At 40.5% G+C, this 25,368-nt stretch overlaps 1 protein-coding gene across 1 annotated transcript; it reads left to right on the forward strand.

Annotated features, from left to right (window-relative positions):
- Window positions 1-307: 307 nt before the first annotated feature.
- HSPBAP1 (HSPB (heat shock 27kDa) associated protein 1) lies at window positions 308-24,678 on the forward strand (the record flags this gene model as incomplete). Its single annotated transcript, XM_010292913.1, has 8 exons — window positions 308-493; window positions 6,167-6,351; window positions 10,518-10,654; window positions 11,607-11,699; window positions 13,846-14,017; window positions 20,737-20,820; window positions 23,754-23,864; window positions 24,080-24,678. Coding segments are annotated over 8 exons (1,526 nt in total), but the record flags the coding sequence as incomplete, so codon positions are not given.
- Window positions 24,679-25,368: the final 690 nt, after the last annotated feature.

Below are 25,368 nucleotides of genomic sequence, written 5' to 3' on the forward strand. Positions count from 1 at the left end.
TTTGGCTACAGTGTTTTACTGCCTAAGCTACAAGTGAAAATTCTAAGCACATGCCTATTTTTTTTTTTTTTTTTACATTTTGTGTGCTAGTACACTGCTTTAAACTTTAATTTAGTGTAGAAATGTTCTTTCAGTATTTGCAGTCGAAATTTGACTTTTAAAAAAATCTACAAATATGTTAAAAGAAAATCAACCATAAGCAAAGGAAGTATTAGCTCTTAATGTTTCCTGTGCTTTGGGGGATGATAGGTAACACTTCATGTTTCATAAATCATCTCTCTACAGCTGTTTTGTTTTCTTTACATAGGTGAAGATGTCAAACCATTTGCTCCTGGGAAAGCCAAGGAAATTGTGATGTCTCTACAGCAACCTGCAGTCTTCTGTAACATGGCTGGCGACTGGCCAGCCCTGCACTGGAATGCAGAATACCTTTCTGCGGTGTTGGATGGGAAGACAATCCAGTTTAGGCTAGGTCTGAAGACAGTGGATTTAGGTAAGACTGAGGTGGACTGGTGTTACATGTCACAACTCTTTTTTAGGTTCTGTAGTCCTCTGCCTCTCCGTTATCACTGCTTACTCTCTAATGTATTACTACTTACCACAGGCTTTGCTCTTAGGGCATTGCGTTTGGCCAACAGTGGAAATCCCTCTTTCTTGTGTGTTTATTCTTAGTAGGAAGTCTGGTGAGTAACACTAACATACGAGAATCAAGCATCTCCATTTTCTTTCCTTGCTTTGTAGTATGTGTGGTTGGTCCTGGTCTTTTACATGATTCACGTGTTCAAATGAGCTGAGCTTCCATACCCACAAACCTGAGTGTGTTAAAAAATTAGGCAATTAACTGGTCTATCTTGCTGGGGTTTTTTTAACCTGGTGATAATTCTCACCTTCCTCTCAGAGGTTTTATAAGACCATGGTTGTTTTCAATACTTTAAAGTCCTGTGATGGAAGATGCAATAGAAGTATAAAGCATTAAGAAAATTACTTGACACCAGTACAATAATCTCACCTCTAACCCTCCAGATTCACTCAGATGTGTAGGAACACACCATGTGAGAAAGACAATTTTTGCACTTGATTTTAAATATTACAACTCCATTTTGATCTGTAGCCACACAATACTAGTCATAGTCTATCCATGGACGGAGTTTCATACCAGGGAGGGAAGATACGGGAAATATGCTCCAAGGTGCCAATCTGCTAGCCACTTTAGAGGTTGTTCATTGCTTTATTCATGCCCTGTACATCCTTTGGCCTCCCAACCACATACCAAAATACATTTTGCTGTCAGCTTTCTCCCTTTTGCCTAAAGTATCTTGTTTCCCTTCGATCTCTTTTTCCCTTTTGCCTAAAGTATCTTGTTTCCCTTCGATCTCTTTTTTTTTTTCCTAGACCAGACAAACACAATTCTTAAAAAATGTTTAATGTAAGTCATGGTTTTCTAGATCCCACCTAGTTGTTTCCCTTCGATCTCTTTTTTTTTCCTAGACCAGACAAACACAGTTCTTAAAAAATGTTTAATGTAAGTCATGGTTTTCTAGATCCCACCTAGCTATTCTTTCTGTACCTTTCTAACCTTCTTCAGTTGGACCACCTCTTTCTTGGAATTGGAATACAGGGACTCCACAAAGATTCCAGATGAGGGTCTGCCAGTTCCTATGGAAGTGGTAGGATTACATCACATTGTCTTACTTAACAGCACTGTGTTACTGACCGTATTACTTCATTTTCAATTTTTGCAAGCGAAGTGATGAAACGGAAAGAAGTGTTAGGGGGAAAATGCTTGGCATTTCAGGATTTCAGAGCATTTTGCCAGCATGGATTAATGATTCTTATGCTATTCCTGGGAAAACGGATGTTATTTATTCCCTTTCTACAGATGGGATAACTGAGGTGTAGAATTAATACGCTGGAACACATCTTCACAGTAATATCCCTATAGTTCAATAAGGTATCAGCCAGTTCTTGCACTACATGTGAAAGGCATCCCATTACCAATAGGGGAGAAGTTGCATATATATGGTGTTTTCCTTGGTACCTTGTTAATATATCTCAGTTGTAATACGCAAGACTTACCAGCTAAAAGGATAGTTTTGGTCTTAGTCTCCATTAATTAGTAGGCACTTTTTGAGGGCCAAGTGGGTATTCCAGCTGGGAAAGCTTCTGATGGGATTGATGGAGTGTTATGTAGCTAAGTGATTGATTTGTGCTACCAACTAAGTGGATAAGAGTCATCACTTAACAATAACTTGTAGTCACTAGGGATATAGAGTGGATTTAAATTGGAATTTGTATCTTGAAGTTGTGTCTATCTGTATTTTGCTTTTTCATAAAGGCATCGTTCCCTAGGCATCAATCGGTTTGTCTCCAGGAACCTCCATTATATGCTAATGTGAGCTCGAAATGTCTTCAAGAAGATGGGTAGAGCCTTCAGGGGTTATATTGTAACTGAATGAGACCTGTGATGCTTAAAAAATTTGCATTGTAAGGATATATTAGTGAAGCTATTAGTCAAGCCATCTCAGAGTCTGAAATAATGTAATACATTTCCTGTGCCACTGTCATTTGGAAGATGGTTGATCTCACCCTTGTGTGCTTAACATTGTTTTTCAGTGAGGGCCTCTCTTTCTTACTGTTGTTCATGCTATCTTTCCCAGATGAAAGGGAGGCAGTGATGTCATTAGAGAAAGCAACAGGAGAATACAACTAAAATTGTATTGATATCTCTGAACATTCCTCCCATGTTTACAGTAGTTCATTGCCTTAAGACTAGACAAGACAAGACCACTCCTGCCACTGAGTTGGAAACATATGCAAGAAAGAAACTGTTCTCCTGCTTGTGGGTATATTTTGGTGTCACTCTGAAACACTGCTTCAGAGTTTGTGAGATTATTTAAGTCAGATGAGGTTCATCTGGAAGATCCTAAATAATTTGAGACCTCTTACTATGACAACTTCTCATCTCTCTTTAGTGCCACATCTGCAGCCTGGAGCAGGGGGCATTCCCATACTGAAGATTCCTTAATATAGAAAAGTGAGAACTGCAAATGGGGCAACTTAGTGGGAGTTGCCTGGATTTTATATTTGCTTTTCTTGCTAGTTTGGAACTTCCTGAGGCATATGGATATGGAAGGCATATTTGAAACATGGAAAATGTGGGAGCCAGCAGTATTATTTGTGTGAATTATTTGTACCTACCTAAGTTTGTGTGTTTTATAGTATTCTGTCTGATTACACAAGCTAAATAGTATGTGTCAATAAAAGGAGAAGAAATACAATCGGAGGATTAAGCATTGACAGAGATACCTCTAGAGAGAATACCAGCGTTCATTACAAGAACAGTGAAAGTGGTGTTAATCAGGAAATCCCTATTCATCTAGTTCCAGCATGATAAAAGATTTATTTTTCTGAGGTGAGATAAAGAGTGGGGAGCAGCTACAGAAGTTGAGCAGAGAAAATGCAGCATTATAGTCCATCTATTTGATGGTTACTTGGAGCACACCAGCAATTACAAAGGAAGAAGAAAGCTTACACAAAACTGACTTCTGTATGCAAGTGTTTCGTATTTTGACCATTTTCTCTGGTTGTGTAGTAAAATGAATAAACAATGAGTTTACTGTGAAGAAGCTAGATAGAGTAAGAGATTGTCATGCTGATCAGTTATGAGTCACAAGATCTCTGGAGGAAATTTCTCTTAGAGATGCTGAATAGAGCTGATGCTGTTGGATAGGCAATTGGATAGAAAACGGCTGCAACTTGCACCTCTGCCCAGGAGGTTCTAGCACTAAGGATGGTGAAAGAATTCAAGCCTCTGAGTTTTGATACAGAGAGGGACTGCAAAGGTGGCTATAGACTCAGTAGCTGAATAGGAGGCTGAAAATATAGTAGAAACACTGCAGGCTGAATAAACATTGCATAAAGCTAAGATTTGAGGTGGTTATTGGAGTTGGATGTGAGTGACCAGTTTTTTGGTTTGTGAGTGTGCCTGTGCTTTGCTACAGTATTAAATGGCTATTTATTGCTTGGGTTATTCATTTAAATAATTTTAATTCCCCAGTAGCTGTGAGTAGACATGTGGTTTTCTTTTAAGTTTAAAGAAATGGAGGAAATATTTCACTTGCATTCTTACTGGAGCCTTAGGGTATTTTCTAAAGCTATTATCCTTTTTTTTCTACGTTTCCCTTAGTATACATTGCAAACACTGTCTTTTTGAGTAGAATTTGGTGTCTGTCAGGACCAGACCTTAACTAAGGAGGGGAGCTGCTTCCTCCAAAAAGCACTTCTTCCTTCTCTCTCTCCCTCTGATTTCAATCGGTGGCATTAGGTGGGAGAGGGGAGGACTGTCATGCCTTCACTTACCATGTCATCGCACAGCACTGGTAGCTTACTTTAGATATATGTGGCTTAATCTACAATTTATCAATTACAGAACACCTTCAGCTTTTAGTCATTAAGTATTAGCAAACTGGTTAATAATGTTCTGCTTTCAGCTACCCATTGCTAACATTTTCACTCTAGTTGCAGTCTACAAATCCATCTAAGCAATCTGTCTAGATTGCCCAAATACATTTTTTATTACTATTTTTTTTTCCATAAGCACCCACACCTTGGTACTGAACAAGTTATAAATTAAACCAAGAACTCTGCCCTGAGGAGATTGTATCCTAGAAGATAGTCTTGCCTTTCATAGTTGGATTTTTTTAAATGGAGCTCAGAATGAAATACACTGTGAGGTAGAAAGAGAGCATGTTTCTTGCCTTCAAAACACTTGTTCCTGAGTTATCTTGGAAAATAGGCAGTGTCCTAAGCACGCTTTGTTCTCATCAAAATAATACAGATACTGAGCCACCTTCAGTAGTGTTTGTATCTTTTATCTAATTTTTCCATCGGACCATTTTTAGTTAAATGATGTGCATTGCATTAATGACTGGGGATCAGGAGAGGGCATTGGACTGCAACACAGACAGGGAATTTGATATAGGGGTTTTTGGTTATTGCAGGCGATTTATATGTCTTGTATGCAGTTCTTCGGTAGGGAGCCCTTCTACTGCACAGACCCAGGTTACAGATTGCTGAAGAGTGGGGCTTATCTGACATTTTTAGTTAATGAATTTGATAGTGAGTGGAAGGAAAACCACTACCTAGGCTACTACAATGGAAAATGGCAAAATGATAGTGATAAAAGTTTGTAAAAGCTGTTCTCCCGCCCAAAAGGAATAGAACAAATATGTGAGACTCTATGGGAATTGCTGCAATAACAAAATGAAAACGGTAAAGAACAAAGAGCTGCTGCTTCACAACAGTGAAATGATCCCATTTCTGAGCAGCTCTATGCAAGTTATACAAGGTTAAATAGCAGCTCTGTCACTGTCATTCATGCAGGCTGCAGTATTTTTTTCCCAGTAGTAGTTATAGTAAAGTAATCTATTTTTTTAATGTTGGATAAGTCTCTTTGAAGCTGGCACAATTAGCAGCTGTGGCAAATGAAGATCTCTGATTAACCACAATTAAAGTATGCTGTGATGTGGGTTATCTTGTAGGCCTTCCATGTGACCTGACCTTGAGCTGAAAGGCTGTATCAGTCAGCCTGACCAAAGCATGACAGGAGCAAAACACTGCTGGTAACTATTTATGTCTGACCAGGAACACTGCAATATGCTTTTGTCAGTCCCAAAAGAAAAATAACGACACAGAGCATTTTAGATGGATCACTGGCACATGTGTGGCTCCATAATTTGCTTCTTACATATTACTGTGCTGATTTGGTTATTGCTTTAGGGAAAGATGAACATGTCCATCTGCATAAATCCACGGAGACAAAATAAAGGGTACACAAATACTTGTGTGCACATTTGCAGCTCACACTTAAGAAGGGAGATAAAGCAAAGGACAGGCCTTCAGCTGTCTAGGGAACTTGGGCACATTACGGAGTTACTGTGCTGAGGGATGCATTGCACATGAATAGCAGTAACTATTGGTGTGCTTTTACCTCACAACAAGTTCACGGTAACAGCCATTCACCTAAACCTTAATGAAAAAGCCCACCTAGTCCCACCTTGTATCTCATGTTGCATTTAACCAGAGCTGAGAGAGAAACTACATATTATTTTTGCTGGTTCTGTGCTCAGTGCTCACGTAATATTTGGCATTTCTTTTGTTGCTGTAGTTCCTCAGTTTGAAACCGGGTGTAGCTATGTGAAGGCCACACTTGAAGAGTTTTTGGCTTGGAGTTCTGCGCAGCCTTCTTGTCTCTCTGGACCATTCAGTTGTTATGAGTACTCCAAATATTGGGCTTACGCTGACTACAAATACATTGCCAGGATATTTGAAGACAAGCCACAAGTTTTCCAGGTAAAACATTAATATTATCTCTTCCTGGTTTAATCATTGCAAATTATCTAGTGTAGCTTCTGAAACCTCTACTGCTATTGGTATCCCCTCTCTGCTCCTTTGGCCATTTATTTTAAAATTTTGAAATAAAAGCTATTGGCGCTCAGGCTAATGGAGAACCAGTACCAAGTGGCAGCCATCTAAAATTCTGGGTCTCCTTATATGCTTAAAAACAGCAACACAAGTGACAAAAACAACTACCAAATTGGCAGCACTCCCCATTTAGCCCAGCATCATTTTGTGACTGGGCAGGCTTGGGAAACACTGAGTCATGTTGTGTGACCTCTGCAGCTGACCACCTTCCCTGCACCTCTGCTGAAGGTATGAAAGTGAGGTGGGAATGGGGTGTGGAGATGACAGGCAGCTGGCAGGCCTGGCATGTTGCAAACTTGAGACCCTGCTGCTGCCCCGGATCCACCTTGTACCCAAGTGGTACCCAAATTAACAGCTCCACTCAGGAGAGGGTTTTTGATGGCATGGATTCACTTGTAGCAACAAGGCTGTAACATGGCTTCGCTCCATGTTTTGCCTTGTGGCTCGTTTTCTCAAGTAGCACAGTTCCTTCCCTTAATATATTTAGATTAATTGTTTGCGAGGAGGAGAGATTCTGAGTCTGCGCGATTATTATACCTTGATTGTCTGTGGAGGCAGTAAAATACGTGAAGTAACCTGTCCATGGAAGTACATAATCATGGTAGCACATAATCATAATCATTTCCAAATACAGGTATTAGGACATCTACCTGAGGTATGTTCTTTTACTTTCTCCATGTCTATCTGCTGTTTTAATGTATTGGTTCATTAACATTCCTGCTGCTTCTTCTTGCAAATTGTAAGAGGGCAAAATTAAGGATTGCTGTACAAAAGGTATATTTTTTCAAAAGGTGTAGAGAAAGAATAGTAAATGAAGTCTTATTCATTCCTATACTTTCAAATGTGAAGATGGAATTACAATTCCCTGCAAACACTGTATTGCTGGGATGACAGAGAATACGAACTGATAAGCCCCTCAAATTAATTATTTCCTCATAAAGCATTTCCCATGCTCCTTATATGTATTTTATTCTTTTATACCAGTAAAATTAGAGTTTCTCAGTGCTCAGTCTTTTTTCAGACTGTCTCCTTTCCCATTGTTCTGTGGGTCAGAAGGTAAGGTTTGGGCACAGAGACCATCTTACCTACCTTTCTTCCCTCCCTTCCTAAGCACACCAAAACACAACCAAGATCACATAAACTTGGGCTGCACAGCTCTGATACTGGGTCATGTTGTTTGAACTAAGTTGGGAGCTCCAGGGGTGTTTCAGGCTTCCCGAGATCTTTGAGTGACTTCTATCTGTGGTTCTGCCTTGGTCTTCTCTCTTTCTGCCTCAACAGACAGCGTTTTCCTATATTTTATGGCACAGGATAATAGCAGCTCTGAAGACCTGAATAGCCTGCTGCTTCATTCGGTCAATAAAAACACACTTGAAGGAAACAGCCATTTTTCTACCACCTTCTTCCCCTTGCCCCCATTCAAGAACAAAATTGAGGCTCCAGGAATGACATTTCTGTGCAGGTGTCACGCCACAACCTCATCACCTGACCTAGAACAAGCAACATATTGTACTGCAATTTTAGAATAGACACGCATAATGGTTATGCTGTGGATTTTTTTTAAAGCAGAATCTGGGAAGGAAAAAATCGATGGTGTTATGCAAGCAAATATGGTGTATGTCACCTGCCAGTTTCACAGGCATGGGAGTGAAGCGCATCCATCAGTTCCAGAGTCATATGGCTTTTGCAACACTGCTGCACAATTTATACCAGCCAAAAGAGCTCTTCGTAGAAATTTTCTTCCGTTCTTGTGTGAATTTGATGATAACGCCTTTCTTCTTTTTAGATTTTATTTGGATTTACATAAGGTGATTTGAAGGGGAAAAGAAGGCCAACTGCACTGTTATTTATAGTGATTAATAGGGCCATTTAGAAGTTGTTTGAAATTTAGATTGCACTGTTTATCATTTACAGTTGTGTGGGCTAAGGTAATGATTCCATTATTCTAATCTATGAGCAGTATCTAGCATCTTACATTTTTTGTTCAGTTGATATTTCATTACAGAATTTGAGATATAAATCAGAAGCAAGATATATGCGTGAAGTTTAAATAGAAATGAGACCTTTTAAAGTGACATACGGGTACAGATTAACTTCATTATAAGCAGCAAATGAAATAAATATAATTCACAAGTAATGTGCCATCTGTTATGGTTGGAACACCTTTTAGTGCATTTCGTCTTACTGTGGCTTTTTATTGTAGAAAAGGAACCCACTGTGACACGATTTCAGTAATCCTACCAGTTCCTTTTCAGTTCATTGGTTAAAAACTATTTTACCCATAATCGCTTCAACTATTTACTACAGCTACAGCATTTTCAAAAAGTTCTTTTAAACCTAATATTGATTATGTGTGCTTTCTTTCCACTTAAATTGTAACAAAATACAAAAACTATTTAGGTGTGAGATTAAAGTGTAGAGATGGTGTTACGCTTAACTTTATCACTGAAATAGTTGTATTGGATTTTAAATTTTATGGCTGCTGAAATCTGTAGGAGCAACTTTTTCTTTTTGATTTTTTGCTGCCTTTGACAAATGTTTATATTACACTTCTGTATTTTTTTCAAATGATATCTTTAAAATCAATAACTCTGAAATTCAAAATCTTTAGCAACACCTAATTTTTGGGAAGGCTATCGCTCATTTTGAGGGTTTCCTGATACAGAGTCATGGTGAAATCATCCTTATAGGAATGTCTTTCTGTAGTTTTCCTCATCCATAGATCTTGAAAAAGAATAGTCTGCAAGCAGCTAGCTTACATACTTAAATTAGGAGGCTAGACTCCTATTTTCTCTTTATAGACAGTGGAAAGAGAGCGGCTGTTCCAAGGTGTGATTGAGAGTGCTTTGACAAGAGCAGGAGCCAAGTTTAAATTAGCTTCCTAAAGTTAGGTGATGTGAATGACCCCAAAGTGCTTTACTGAAACGAACAAATAGTGTTATCTTCCTTTTCAAGATGCAAAAAATAAAGCTCAGAGATGAAGTGATTTGCCTGAGACCATCAGGAAGCCGGGAATTGAATCTGTTTCCTAAGGCTCAGCCTGGGGCTCCAGCCAAAAGGCACCGGTATCTTTGGCCAGTATACTTCAAGTGCTTTCCAATAAACAAATGATCAGGCCTTGCAGGTGGCAGGGTGAGCTATAGAAACATGGGAAAGCTTCATCAAGCTGTACAGAGCCATCCTGCAAAACTCTTGAAATATCTCAAAAATACCTCACTGTCCCTCATTCCAACTGTCATCCCCAAGGGATTGCTTGTGGGAGGATCAACGGACTGGAAAGCTCCAGGATCATGTTCGTAACACATGCATACCTGTTCTGCCCTTTCTCACCATGTAATTGAGTTGTTTTAAGTTCACTGCCTCTGCAGTTGCAAAGGCAGGAGAAGAATGTGTCCATTAAACAATAAACAACTAAAAAAACAGCATCCCGCTGGGTCAGAGATGGGGTAAAGTCTGCGTTTGAATGAATGGAGAAAGCTGAGACAGAAGCAAAGAGAGAGAGCAAATATGCCACATGGATTATCAAATTGGTTTAAAAAGGGAATAGGGATTTTTCCTTCCTTCCTTTCATTCTTTTTTTAAATGCCATATATCAGAATTTTTCTAAAAGCAATCCTGAGCTTGGGTGAGTGGTTAAGAGTGGAGAAATGAAAAAACGAGTGTTTGAAAAGAAGGAAAAGCAGCCACGTGTGCCCACGAGCATTTGGGCAGTCCTTCTGTAAAGCAAACGGGTAAAATCTTCGAGTGGTCTGAAAGACTGGGATGAGAACTGGAGACAGAGGTCTGGGAGGCTGTGTAGTCAGAAAAAGAAGAAAGTCAGCAGAAGAAATGCTACTGGAGAAGAGAATTTTAGAGGAAAGGGCACAGGCCATGCATGCAGGAACCATGTGTGCGGGAACACCACCAAGGAGCAACAGCTACAGTGGATAAAGAGCAACTGAGCAGCGGAGGGAGAAGATAAGAGACTCGGAGAACTGCGGGTAGGATGTGAATCAGTTCAACAGCTTACATAAATAACCTTTTCATTGCTGTAGGATATAAGGTGGTGTGACTTTGGTTTTCCTGGAAGAAGTGGAAAAGAGAGCACGCTGTGGATTGGTTCTGAAGGAGCAAACACCCCCTGCCATTTGGACTCCTATGGCTGCAACTTAGTGTTGCAAGTACAAGGAAGGTAAGCAGTGCATATACATACAACAAATACAGGAGGAAGTTATACTGTGCTATAAAATTAGTTTTGGACTCTTGCGTATTAATTCTAGGTCCTGATTATTTTCATTTTCTGAGCTCTCAGTGATTGAAGAGCATCAGAACTGTTCTATAGGAAATGGCAGAACTTCAGGGGGTTGGAGATTGACTGAGGCATGGGGGTAAGAGTTTTATTTTCTCCTGTTTAAGAAGATCTTTACTGATCTGTGTGTTGTGTGGTGCAATAATAAGCATTTTAATCTTTCTGGTAGTTATGAATTCAAGAATTTGGAATTAGGAGATAAGGAGTTAAAAATAAAAAGCCCAGAAACAGAATGGAAATAAACTACTATAGACTTTTACGATATGCTCTGTGCAAGAGCCTCTAATAGCCTGCTAGAATTAATTTAAAAGGGGAACATCAGGATGGGAGCAGGCTGAAAGGGACATGATGTGAGCAAAGTTGAAAGGGACACTTGAGGCTCCAAACTAGTTTTGGAGCATGTGGCTTTGTTGCTACATCTTTCTGCTGGTTTGCATGCTGTCTTTTTTTTTCCCCATTCTTTTTTCTCTCCTTTCCTTGCATATTAGCCTCAGGGGTTTTTGTTATCTATTATTGCTAGAGTAATGCTAGAGTAACAAAACAAGTTGCATGCATTTTTTAGTTTTTATAGTTTATAGTGGAAGGAATAATTTGCCAGTGGGATTTAAATGTGAGAAATTACTCTGACATTTTATAGAACAGCCAATCGTAGTGGTCTTGTGATTAAGGTGCAGGATTGGGAGTCAGGCATGCTGGCTTCTATGCTGGGCAGTGCCACAGGTTGACTGGCTTTAAGACCTGAGGCAAATGAATTTGTCATCATCTTATCTGTAAGAAGGGTAACTCTGTTTAGCTCTCAGGCAAGTTTTCATTCGTGTTTATAAACAGCCTTGAGATCCTTGGGTGAATGTGCAGCAGAGACACTCTGGAAGCCCCTCTCAGTACTGCGCTTCGCTGCAACCAGTCCTGTAGACTTCAGATCACATCAGTAAGCATTATGTATTGAAGTCCAGACACTTAAGTGTATTTAGAACCAGAAATCTCATTGAAAACCATGAGACTTACATGCCCAAGTATCTTCTAAAGATCCAGCTAAATACTGGGAATATTAAATACAGTAATCTAGCAGACCTGATAACCTGCCCTGCCTCTTTGTTCTCTACCTTCAAGTGTTGAACTCAAGCCAGAGTTCCAGCATCACATAGCAGTTTTGCCTGCCTTCCCAAGACATTTCCTTGCCCTCTGGTAGAACAACATCCTTGTTTCTCTCAGGGAAAGAAGCAGCCTAAAGCCGTTGCATAGCCTGAAAAGACAAAAGTTGTTTTCATCTTCAGAGCAAAGCCTATAATAAATTGCAAACCTCCACAAGCTTGTGAATCCTGTGCTTCTTCAGAGTAACAAGATTCCCTTTTGAGACTCACAAACAAGACAGGCTTTGTAACAGAATATAAGCTTATGCTAAACTTAAATAGATTTGCCTTTGCAGGAAAGCCAGGGATGACTCCTTAGCCTTTTGTTGCTATCTTGAGTTTCCTCCTTGCATCCCTCGGGCTTCTTAATTTTTTGCTTCATGACACTGCTTTGTCATAAGCCTGCAGGATTAACCCACGAGCCTCCTAACCTAGTTCTTCTCTGCCCCTTCAGAGGCTCTAGTTTGGAGAGCAAAATAAAGTTGCACTAGGGCTTGAGTAGCAGGAGAAGTATTTTTTTGTGCTTGCGCCCATCCGTAGCTTTGGTAGTTACCAAGAAATGTCAGCGGCCGATAGCACTTCCATCTGTGCTGATCTCTGCAGTTCTGGCTGTCCTGCTATTCCTGTCTCTTTTAGTTTTCTGCCATTTGGCTGCTTTTCTCCCATTTTCAGATCTGTGACTTAGAACTGACAACCAGAAGCAGTAGGCCAAAAGAAAGAAGTGAGTACCAGGGACAGGGACAAAAAGAAAAGATCTCGATAAAGTCTGAAACAAGGAGGAGAGCTGCTCAGATTGTCTAGCTGTGCTGCAAAGTACTGCCTTTACTTTTCCATTGCTTAGAGCACGGGTCACTGTTGTACTGATTGTCCAGCACCTCTTAAGTGTAATAAATTCTCCCTTTGTGTATTCCTTTCTGGTTATTTCCATCACCTAAAGTACTGCCATATAAAACTCCTATTTCTAAATAACATATGTACCTGCTAAGATATTTCATTTATATTACCCATAAAACTGGCACCACCAGTTCTGTCTTTTTTTTTCTCTCTCTGATCTGGTCTATGTAAGTGAAATAGAAGCGTTAGCTCCTGAGGACGAGGTCTGTGTCTCAGCTCTGCTTGGCCCCACACTGCGGTGTGTTGACCCACTTCTTTGGGTGCATAGAGAGCAACCTGGAAAGCAAGTGCCCTCACGAGCAGAGCAACCCTGTCCTGCTCCATCTGGGCATTTAGTTACACCAGTGAGTTCTTAACCCTCAGTGGCCCACACAAGCCACATTTTCATCATGTAGTACTGATAACACAAAAAAATACAGGTGTGTCAGGATGCTTATATCTATGAATGTCTCTGGTTTTTATTTATGCCATCTGTGGCATAGGAACATTAAGGTGAATTTTACTAAGCTTGAGGGGTTTGCGACCAACAGCCAAAGAAGTGTAGGTGAAGATAGGAGACAGAAGATCATGTCCATACCCCTTTACTGTTACCATTGTAAACACACGATCCCCTCCATTTAAAACAAACATGGTTAGAGCAGCTATTCATTCAGTGAATGAAACTACATTGTCTCCAGCAAAACTATTTCCCCTGGTTTACAGAGCAATTTTTAATGCTCTGAGCATCTGTAAATCCTGTGTGTTGCTCTGTAAAAGGGAGGAAGGCGGAACCAGATGGAAGAGCTTTTTTTTTTTTTTTAATTTTATTTTATCTGCCTCTCAAAATAGTTTGTGAGAAGCTGTAAATCTTTTCAGTTAAAAAATTAAAAAGTGGAGTATTTTAAAAACACTTCTAGGAGGCAGCCTGTAAGCACTGCCTATGTTCTCAGTGCGTAGGAGATTCACACAGCAAGGCAGATTTATGTTTTATTGAAAACCTTGCTGCTGCCTTTAGTTCTTTGCTGTAACTGACATGCATTGAATACATTTTTATCTTCTCTCTATTTTCAGGAAGAGATGGCACCTCTTCCCACCTGGTGACACCGGTTTCCTTTATCCCACCAGGATCCCTTATGAGGAATCCAGCATATTCAGCAAAGTCAACATTGCCAACCCTGATCTGAAACACTTTCCTGAGTTTAGGAACACAACAGCCCATGTGGTTACACTCAGTCCAGGACAGGTACTGTTTGCATATGAGCTTTACATTACTTTAAAAATTCTAGGAAATAATTTAACTGGCTAATTAAGGGCTAGGAAATCTTAACAAATTGACTGTGGAACTTCTCTGTCCCTACAGTCTGCACTCAGGTTTGATACATTTCTCTCAGCATGGGAACTTTCTTTGCTCACAGTTATTTTACTAGCCTTTTTTGTACAAAAAAAACTGCAAAGATCTGGAGAGTTAGTTCAATCGACTGCCCAATTCCATCACAGTTCTTGCAATCACTTCCAATTTATCTGCTTTAAAACTTTCTTGAACAGTACTCTAACCTGTCTACTCTGAAACCAGTATGTTCCATAAAATGTGTTTGATTAATGAGCGTGTAGAGCCAGCAAAGGAACTCATATTTTGATAGTGAATAACCTTCACTGGGGAACATTGGCTCAACTTGTTGCTTTAATAGCAGAGTATTACAATGATGATACTTGCATTTAGAGCACACACCATCCAGAGGTTTCATGGTGCTTTACAGGGGTGTGAGGATATTATTAACCCTGTTTTACTGATAAAATTCAGTTACAAGTGCCTGCCTTATAGTCACACAGGCAGTCAGCAGCAGTACGAGAGTAGGGCTCAGGACTGTTAATTCCTAGTCTTCTGCCATAAATAGCATTCTTTATTTAATCAACATGGTCTGTATTTGGAGTCTGAATTACCCTTTTTCATTTGTTCAGCAGTGCCTGTCCTTGTAAAGCACTCCTGCACTGTCAGGCCTTTCCAAATGAATTCCACAATGTTCATTGCTTGAACCGCTTAAGACAGTGGAGTTGCTGCTTGTAGTGCCTTTTCACCCTTGTCCTAACAGATGTTGTCACCTCTGTTGACCTGCCAGCTCAGTGACTCGTGCAAGTGCTCCCTTGCCCCTAGCTGGCAAACCCAGCTGCCTTCAACAATTGAAAGAATGGATTTTTGCTAATCTAATCTAGATAATTTTGAGGAGGCAGAGTGAGGAGCGCTCCTGTGAGCTGGTGAGATGGCAGACTGGAGCAGGATAGTAGTTTCCATGAAAAGGATGATGTCTATCAACTGGGAAGAGTATGCTCTTCTGCTGGTAATGTTGCAAATGGGGAATCTGTGATCAACCTTCACTGTTTGCACTACATTAGTTCCTAGTCATACTCCTAAAGCAAATCATTAGTTTCACATTCTGCACTTTGTAAAGTTGCAGCGTTCAATAATTTAAAGCACAAAGAACACATTTTTGCTATTGATAAAAATGCTACATCTATTCAGCACTGCATTATCCATGATCCCCAACACTATCTCCATTTATAAACTCCCTTGAAATTATGATGAATTATGGTGGTGAACCTTTAATATGATCTTAATTTTAATTAGGCTTAAAGCAATTACAAGTTAATCTTGCTAGGAATAAAGATCTTGAGCCAGTTCAGTAATACAAGTTGTCTGCATTGCCATGAAGGAGATACTGTTTGGATTTCTGGGGAGAAGGTAATGTAGAGGCAATGATGGAGCAGTGAGGTATTGCCTTTATCCATTTTATGAGCACCATTTGGGTGATGCTTTCTGGCATCTCATCCAGAAGTTTATGGGGCAGGTGGCTGGGAACTGCTGCTGTTTGATGGGGAAGAAAGGAATGACCTAGAAGAACTGCTTTGTTAACAAGGGAGAGGGTCCCTAAATAATAACCATCTTGATACATGCTTAGCAGGGGTTTTCATGTAGAATTAATACAGTTACTGCAGAATTTGCAGCCAGCTTTATTTTGGGTAATACATAGCATCTCACTCCTTCCCAGAGGGTACCCAGAACATTTTGGATTAGATATCCTAACAATAAAGTGTTGAAAAATAAAGACAAAGGTGTTCTTAGGTATTCAGGAGAGCAACTGCATGTAGGGTGAGTGCAGCTTTGAATATCAAAAACTTCATGTGTCTAATGCCACCTTCTGGTCATTGTTTGCTACAAGCCATTTTTCTACACCCGTTTAAAGCTTTAAAGCAGAGTTCCGCCCTATAACATTGTACCAATGCACAATGCGTACTTCGATTGCATCCTTAGTGCCCTTTCACTGTATTGTTCAGAGGTGAATCTCTGTTACGAATTTAGGTAGTTGGCTGAGACTTCAGGTTTTGTAAAGTTTTGTCCTGTACTTGACCAGTGGCTGTGGGCTGAATTTCCACAGAGGAAATTTAATACAACTTCTGGTTATACATTAGTGATCTATTCTTGATACAAATTATGATAACACTTAGATAACTATCTTATTTAAATAAGCCAGAGGAGTTGCAGTGCAGCTTGAGACACCAGAGGTGCAAGGAAAGGCCTAACTGAGCTAGTCTTAGAGGCACATCAAATCCAAGAAAGATGGTCCCTTCCAGCCTTGAAAAACCATTGTCACAATATGAGAAAAAAGTATTTTTAAAAAAAGATCATCATTACTGCTTGCTGTCTCTCACCGTGGTCTGCTGCTCAGAAGCTCTCCTCCCCTGCTTTTGCTTGCCTGCTTTTTGAAAGACTGAAGAAACGTATCTCAAATTCAGTCTGTGTCCACAGCTACACACCATGGGATGCTGCTTGGCAGCCAGTGCTCTCAACAGCGCAGGCAGACCTCTGACTTCTAACTCAACCCTGAGCAAGCAGAAATCTTCGTGTAGTCGGGGAGGGATTTCTCTAGGTGCCACCTTCAAAAAAAAGGGCTGAGAACTTCAGATTGGTCTTAAAGTGGGAAACAGCAGAACAGACAGTTTGAATAACCAAGAAAAATATAACTGATACCAAAAAAAAGCTTTGTAGTAAGTCAGGAAATGCAGTAATTCAAACTTTTTAAAAGGCAATGAAATGTTCCAGCTAGAAGTTTTTTTTTTTTAAAAAGGGTTGCAGGAAGAAACCCTTTTGTTGGAAAAGAGTTTTAAGTGATTGTAGTAAAGGAAAATTCAGAGTTGTCCACAACATTATGCATAGTAGATGATTGATAATTTTGGGCAAGGAAGAAAGAATTTTCGTGTGGGAGACTACAGAGCTGGCCCCAGGTCACCCCACAGAGAAGGCAGGCAGCTCAGCCCAACCTCTAGACACCAGAACTACCATCTCAATCACAGAAGAGGCAGAAAAGTCCAGAAGCTGAATTTACGCTAGAATTGGTGATGAAAACACCACTCAGCCTGCAACGCACGTGGAGAACCCCATGAGTGCCCAAAAATTCAAGCAAACCAAAGGTGAAAGCCGCCAGTTCCTAACACCACCTTTCCACCTCTTCCCTGAGCTCCCCTCTGTCCCTCGGCTGGTCCCTGTGGACCCAGCAAGGCAACAGCCCCATTCCCGTCCTGTTCACCCTGCGTTTCCCCAGGGCTGTGCCTGTGTTTCTGACATCGGTGGCCCTCGGCACTCTGTTTCAGCAGGTGAGAAGCCACCAGCTCAGGAGGGAGGAGGCAGGGTGAGGAGCACCTTCTTAGCACCAGAGCAGCCAGGCACCAGCTGGGACGGGGCATAGGCTGGGGTGGCTCTCCGAGCCCGCACATGTTTCTCCCACAGAGCTGACTATAGGTTTATTTGTTTTATTTTTCATTGCCAGGGTTGCAAACTGCTCTGGCATTTGCTTGGTTCCCCCCACAGCCCCCATCTTTTTCTTCCCATCGCACTGGCGTTCTTTGGTGCTTCCTTTGCTTGTGCATTTACCTAAATATCTTTTTCTAATGAGCAGGAATTTCTTGTTACAATATTTCACTTCAGGGTATGCTCCCTTTTTGAAGCAATTCCACCTTTGCCCTACCTTTGCACTGTATCGAGTTAATCGTGTCTGTTGAGAATTTAAACCTGTTCTGTACTCTGTGCTGTACAAGTCTTCAGCATTGCTCCACTTGCTCTGCCAACTGTTCTCTTGGTTTCTTTCCTCCTGTTACAGACTAGAATTTAATTTTATCTTTTCTGGGATTTCTGTCCTACTTTCACTTCATCTACTATATTTTCCTATCACTAGCCTAAATACTAAAATTAGCTGATTGGTTGCTGTTTAGATCAGTATCTTCCCAGCCCACAAAGCTAGATATATTATGTAGAAAGCAGGCTAACACAAAATTATCTCTTAGCTTGGAATATTTCTGTCTTGCTTTTGCACTTTACATTTTCCCTGCAAAATGCTTGCAGCATTTTGTGTTCATGTGTGTGTGCTATTTCACTGTGGTTTACTTTCACATTTCCTATTGAAACATGGTGTCAAATGTAGCTAAATCTGTGTCCCACATTCATAAACATATGGAAGTCTGCTTTATTTTAATGTGGAATTGATAGTTGGGTGTGGTGGGGGGGGTTGGTTTGGTTTTGTTGTGGGTTTGGGTTTTTTTTTTCTTCTAGTTTGCAAACTTAGAAGAATACTTGTTTGTAAAGGTAGAATACTCCTACTCCTCTTTTTGCTGGATTTTTTTTTTTTGGGGGGGTCTTTTGTTAGTTCTGCTGCTCCCTTACCAGCTGTATTTTTTTATTACTTTTTTCTATTTCTTCATCTTCCTTACAGTTTTAGTCCCTTTTCTTTTTGATAATTTCCATTTTCTTGCTGCTATAAATCCTTATTTTAACACACGTAAGCTTTCCCAAAAATAAAAGAGGGAGAGCAAGTATCTTTATGGTAGGTGTTTTGCCTCTTAGAGTGACAGCCCTGTAGCTCCTCTCTAAGTTGCATCAGCAGACAGTGCCAGGTGCAGAAATACACAACTTTGCAGTTACTACCCTCAACTTGCTGGCAAGTAAAACCTGATTGCTCTCTCCAAACACCAAGTTCCTCTCCTTTGGCTTGAGAAGACTGGGTTGGTTGGTGGGGATTGTATTTTCCTCCTAGTTATACCTCCTTTTTCCAGAGCAATTCTGTCTCTGCTTTGCACGTGAGTCGTGTTGAGCCAGCACGTTCCATTCCTAATTTCCATCTTGTTTTTCCAGGCAGCCCCTCTTACTGAAACATTTATACACTTTACAGTTCCCTTAGCTTGACTCTCGCTTTTGTGCCTGTGCTACATACTCCCTCTGCACCATACGCCAATTTGCTAGTGTGTTCATCCACTTCTCCAGCATGTTGCAACCTCGCTCTTCCTATGCAAGTCTCACAGCAAGGACCCCATTGTTGGAAACAGCTACTCACTCCAGAAGCTCTGCCACCTTCTGCTGTACACCAAAATTTTCCAGGCTTCCATTATATCCTGTCATTTGGACAGAACCCAAATTCTTAACAGAGTGCAACATAAGATCCCCTGTAGACCAGAGGAGTGTTTTTTTGTATGATTCTGTAGTCACTGAAATGTGGACCAGCACTTGCTAACAGATAAACCCATTGCAGGTAATGCAACTACACTTTTCATTTAAGCATGTGTTTCTATGATAAAAATACCACTCAAACTTGTTCTGTGTAGAAAACATGTTTTGGCTTCAGTCTTTGTAGGGTTTCATACACTTTTAGATGTCAGGAATAACTAATTGGTGATATGTTTTCTAGATATATCACCAATATATTTCAATATATTAATATGATATTTAATACGTCACCAGTCTGGCCCTCCACAGACTGACTGACTTTCCTGTTTTGTATGCTGTACCAAATTAAAGTACAATTTCCAAATGTTTTTGACCTTTAGAGAGCCAATGCTTTTTTGTTTGACTTAAATTGCAACCTGTTGGAGAACATTTTGTCCTCTAGCCCAAAAATGACTCTGCTCTGACTGTCCTGTAAGTGAGTGTTTGCAGGACTAGAGCCACAGTCATTGTTTCCTACACAGACATTTTCTCATTAGCCGTGTTTTGATATAATGAAGCACAGGTCTATCTAGGTACCAGAAACATTCTTTAAGTAATGTGTCTACCAAGAAAAAGAATTGTCTGCAATTCAGATACAGATCATTGCTTCACTTTCCCCATTCTGAAGTGTGTATTTTTATCTGTCTCTGACCATTTTTATTCCCTGTCAAAAAACATCTTTTATGCTTTTCTTGATAGCTCTATGTTAATCTAATGTTCAGTAATCTGTAAAGCTCGTACTATATCATCAAAACAACATTAATGTCTTTGTACCATAAAAGCTATGGGTTAGAATGAATTTTATGTCACAGCTATCATCCTGATATAGTTGTAAAGCTCCGATCTAAACTAGGTTGTCATGATTTCTGGGACATCTTCTTTTAAAAGCCTATCTACTAAAAGTGACCAGTTTAATATAGGTGATTATTTACCAGAATTAAAGCTACACATTGTTAATCACCTAGATGAGCATTAGGATACCTGCTTTGTGGGGAACCCAGCTGGCAGTCCATATAATGTAACTGGCAAGTCTGCTCAGTTGGGGAGTCTACAATAGAATTCTTGCTTGGCTGAGACTTTCTTTAAAGCCCTGCTCTACTGCTACACCAGCTGCACTCCCTTTGTACAGCCAGACCTTGCTTATATAGAGCAGTTATAAGTTTACAATCCTGCTCCACGTGACAAGGAGTTTGGATGAGAGGTAGTTCTGGATCATGTCCACATCTTATATGATAGTATTGATACAATGGGAGGAGAGAGTGCGCATTTTAGTCTTGAGGAAAGGCTCTTTAGAAGAAAGAAATAAAGATCACCTCCCATCCCCTACCCCTATTCCTTGCCTCATTCTGTCTCTGTATCCCACATCACCTTAGTTAAAACACCTTATCTTTCTTCAGGCTGCTGCTAGTACCCTAACACAATGTCTCCAATTCCAGGTCCTGCTCGTTCCAAGGCACTGGTGGCACTATGTGGAATCCATTGACCCCATCACTGTCAGCATAAACTCTTGGATTGAACTGGTATTTTCCTTTTTATGTCATGGTGATGTAGCACTTCCATGTCTGCATGGACTTTTGTCTCTTGCCTGCCAGGTTCAGCCCTATTGGGTGTGCTGTATTCAGAGGCTGGGGAGGGAAGAGCCCGTATGGATACAGTTTTTCCTGAAGAACCTTCCCAGGTTCCAGATCTGAAGCCCCAACTCAGCAGAAATCACACGCAGGTTTACCTCAATCAGGCAAATAATTAAACACAAACTAAACTTTTCATGTCCAATTTCTTATGGGCTAGCTAACTTTGTGCTGAATAGGGGATGAAAAACCAGCAACTTCACCTCAAGCACATGCTTACATGCAAAGCTAAATTAGAATTTAAATCAGATTAATGTGATAGGAAGGGGGTGGCAGAGGATTTTTGAGTTTTCATTTCTCTGTGATAGTTTTGATTTGCCTGGAGTTGGATTTTCTCAAGTATTTAATTAATTTTCTTTTCCCCAGGCTTTGATTTTTCTTGCTCATGTTAACCAGTATATATGGGATGGTTCCAGGGATATCGTCTCAATGCTTCAGAAGGTTTTCTGATTCAAATTACTTTATCATTAATCCTAGCTTAATATAAAAAAGACTCTTTGAAATGGCCTGTGAAAACTGCCTCACTAAAATAGTTATTGCTTTTCTTTTTTTTTTTAAACCTTTATTAGACTGAAAGTCTGCAGGGGGATGAACACATGCGTTCATCTGCTGTTCAAAGACTACACGATACATTTCTCATACCAACATCAAACCAAGCATTTGCAGAGTAGAGGAACTCACTTGGGTGTTTCCCTCATGGAGGAATTTTCCAGATGAGACTATGTACATAGAAAGGACAGCAGGCCCACAGCCCACACCAACCTCTTATATATCCCCAAGTACAGTCAGGGTGTGTCCAGTGCTAGAGAAAGCACCAATGATACTGTAGAGCAACAATTTAAGCCTGTCTTAAATTTGAGCAGCCTTTGAGGTAATTCAAAGGAACTGCCTATGTGCCCCATGCTTGGAAGGACCCTGGTGTCAACACACACACTTGCACCCTAAGCTCACAAATTGTCCCCCTCTGGAGGAGAGGGTCAGAATTGGATCAGTTGTGCCAGGCTAGTAACTCCCAGGTGGCTGAGTGGTGCGTTAGCTATAGCATTTCTAGCTGTTCTTATGTGCTGCAAGAAAAAAAAAAAAAAATAGTGGAGCTAAATTCCATGGCCTTTCTGGTCATAAAGGTCTTGCAGAAGTCACCAAGATCCTTGCTTAGTGGCAGCAAGAGCAGGTAGTTGTGTATGGTATTGTAAGCAGAGGAGAGTTTGCTGGATCTTGCCAATGAATGAGACACACACACTCCCCCTCCCCAAATATCAAAGCTGCCATAAGCAAGTGTAGCTATTGCAACCCAAGTGAAAGTTCCTTACAGAAATTATCCCTACAGCCGATGACGGCAGCGCTGTTAGGTGCTGGGCAATCCATCTATAAAAATAAATTCTGACATGGATGCTAAAAGACAATACTGAGACCATTTCCATTACCGAATCGAGCAGTTCTTGCTTGCAGCTGTTACCAGCTGCTTTCATATTGACAGATGTGAATCATGCCAACATTTATAGTCCTAGTGAAACCATTAATTATATTGGCAAGACTTTAGAGTAGAAGTTTAATTTGTTTTCAGCTGGATGTGAGCTACTCAAAGTGTTCCTTGCTTCCTAACATACTCTCATGCCGTCGGTACAACCCTGTTACTCAGCAGACCAGGAGGAATGCCAAGAGTGCAAAACCTTAAATAATTTCCACATGCAGATACTAAACTCTGTATTTTGGGCGTTTTTTTATAAGAGGCCATTAATAAGTCAAGCATCCAAAGCCACAAAATGCTAAAAGCACTTCTCCCTGCTTCTATCCCAAACTCTGCTCAGGGTTCCAGGATGAACTACTGCCTTCAACACACATACGAGCAAAACGCATGGTTTGCTTGACGTGTTCCCTGAAACCACAACTAGGCAGTTCAGGACTATGGGTTGACTAGGTTACATCTTTCCTCCAAAACTTGTATGTCTAAGCATCTCACAATAAAAGCAAATTTATGTATCCACTCCTAGGCACTTGTCATTGAAATATCTAAACCACCCATCTTGTTTGGAGAGTCTTACTGTCTCCTTCCACAGACCCTTCCCTTCCATATACAAGAAATGCAGTTAAGTGGGAAAACAAGCTAAAAAAGATCATATAAAGTTTTTCTCTGCTGTCCTAAGCTAGCTCGTACCCAGCTGCACAAGGGGACGATGCAGGAAGTGAAGGCCTAAAACAAAGAGGCGTTTTAGTTAAAAACTACTAACTTCGTTTTTAGTTTTGCCGGAGAACTTTCAGAGGAAACATGTTTTTCTTTCTGTTGATGTTTAAAGCTGCAGCAGTATGTCAGCTGCTGTTACATGATAAAATATTTCCTGAATTTCCTTAAGAGTCACTTTTATGCCTGTGTAGCCCCCAGATCGTTGCGGGCCTTGCTGTAACATCCTGTATGTTTCAAGTACTTAAATTAGACGTAATACGTAGATACACAAATTTTGCCTTATACTTCCATGGTCCTTCTATTCCTAAAGAGCTATACAAATGCATACATTAATTAAATGCTAATTGCATTATAATTTCAAGCACCAGTAATAAGGGAAAAAGATTATATACACACATTAGAATCTATTTTTTGCAAATCCTTATTCAGATGAGTAGTCACACCAAAGCCTGTGCTGTTCCTCATGTCGGGGGGCTGTATGCATGAGTAGGAGCGTCAAAAGTCTCAAGCCTTTCACTGGCTTCACATACATGAGTATGGCTTTCAAACTGAGGCCATCCATTTAGTTCCCAAGATCTTCCAGCTTTCTGCAGAGACCCAAGTGCTAACCTATCACCAAACACTTGCTGTTCCCTTGAGGCAGGATGCAGATCATGAAGCCCGTGTAGAAGAAGCAATAACTCGAATGCTGGTATGTGCCGTAAAATCAGCAGAAAATCCCAGTGATGGAGATCCCTGGCTAAATCCCACAGAGGTAAGCCCTCTCTTGCTCCCATTATAACAGTTATAACAGAGAATTACTGACATTTTCTTAGCTCTCTGAGTCTTTGTGCTGCCTGAGGGGAAAAAAAAAAAGCATTTTAAATTCCTTTCCTTTGTGTAGCAAAAGTAATTCGTGGAAGATAACCACGCAACACTGAATTGAAACATATCTCCTTTTAACTGAGTGTATCCTGGGTGTTTTCTTAGGTTGAGGCAACATCCCATGAAATCAATCTTCAGTACCTGAATAAAGCAGTGTCTGCATATTTCAAATGTCAAAAGGCAAGTGTGTCAGAGCATGCATGTTCCAGCAGCACTGGTGCAGAGCAAAGGACAAGTGCCTCATGCAAGAGGAAGAAAAGGGAAGTTGGCTGTGAAGCAGAGGGCTGCAGATTACTAACCCCTGAATTTGGCTTTTCAACATTTAATGCAGGGAAGTTGCAGAAAATACCGTTTGGGCCTCATCTTATTCAAGTTTTACCACAGTCTCAAGAAACAAGCTCGGCAGGTGTGGTTGCAGTTGAAAGTGACGGTAGAGATGTTCTCCATGAAAATGAAGGAGGACATTTTGGAAAATTACACTGTACTAGGAAGCAACTGGTAATGAGTAATGACTGTGAAACCCCTGCACATCAAATGGATTCAGACGGTAGTCCAAATGCCTCACAAACAGCCCTTTCTACCAATGATGTGCTAGACTGTTTGGTTAATCCGCGTGTCATCAGTTTAGTGGCTCAGCTGCTGTTGGAGAGAACAAGAGTTTAATGCTGGAGTGCTTTATCATTTCTGAAATAAAAAAATCAAATGGCAGCCTTGTTCTGGGTGTGTAAGCTCAGCAATAATGGAATGTTTCCTTTCAAATAATTTTTAGGTACAGACAGACAGAGTGGCGGGTTGAAGTTGAGCTGGAATAAGAACTGGTTGATGATGGCTGGGAAGCGAAAGGTGTGTTCAGTCAGAGAGCTCCTCAGTGTTATGAACAAAATGGAGCATACACACAGTTATAATCCTACCTTGTTTTGTAGATGGGATCTTTAAAGTGTTCTGCAGCTCTGAGCTGCGAAACAAGTATGGCTTGATGGTGGACTTGGGAGGGAGTGCTGGGACATGGTTTACATAGCAGAGGGTGACTAAGAATGGGAGAAGATAGACTGTGTAGACTGCAGCCCTTGTCCACATTTAAAGTAAAATGGTCAATAAGTGATCAGTTGATCACATTAGAAATGGTAAGTTCAAATAAACCTAACCTCAGCCAAGAGGCAGTGCACTCACTAACGCACCTACTCCCTCCCTTCCACAAAATAACTCCAGTTTTGTCACAAAGCTCTAGGATGGAGCCAGACAAAAGCCCTTGGCAAGAAAGTGACCTTCAGCTTGTTCAGAAGCACTTGAAGCTGGGAGACAAAAGGCCATTAGGAAGTTACTGTTATGATTTATTTAAAGCCAGATGCACACAGTTCCCTATCTCTAAGGAACAAAACAAAGCAGTTACGACT

Source organism: Phaethon lepturus, unplaced genomic scaffold (assembly GCF_000687285.1).
Source record: "Phaethon lepturus isolate BGI_N335 unplaced genomic scaffold, ASM68728v1 scaffold888, whole genome shotgun sequence".
In the NCBI taxonomy this organism is placed as follows: Eukaryota; Metazoa; Chordata; class Aves; order Phaethontiformes; family Phaethontidae; genus Phaethon; species Phaethon lepturus.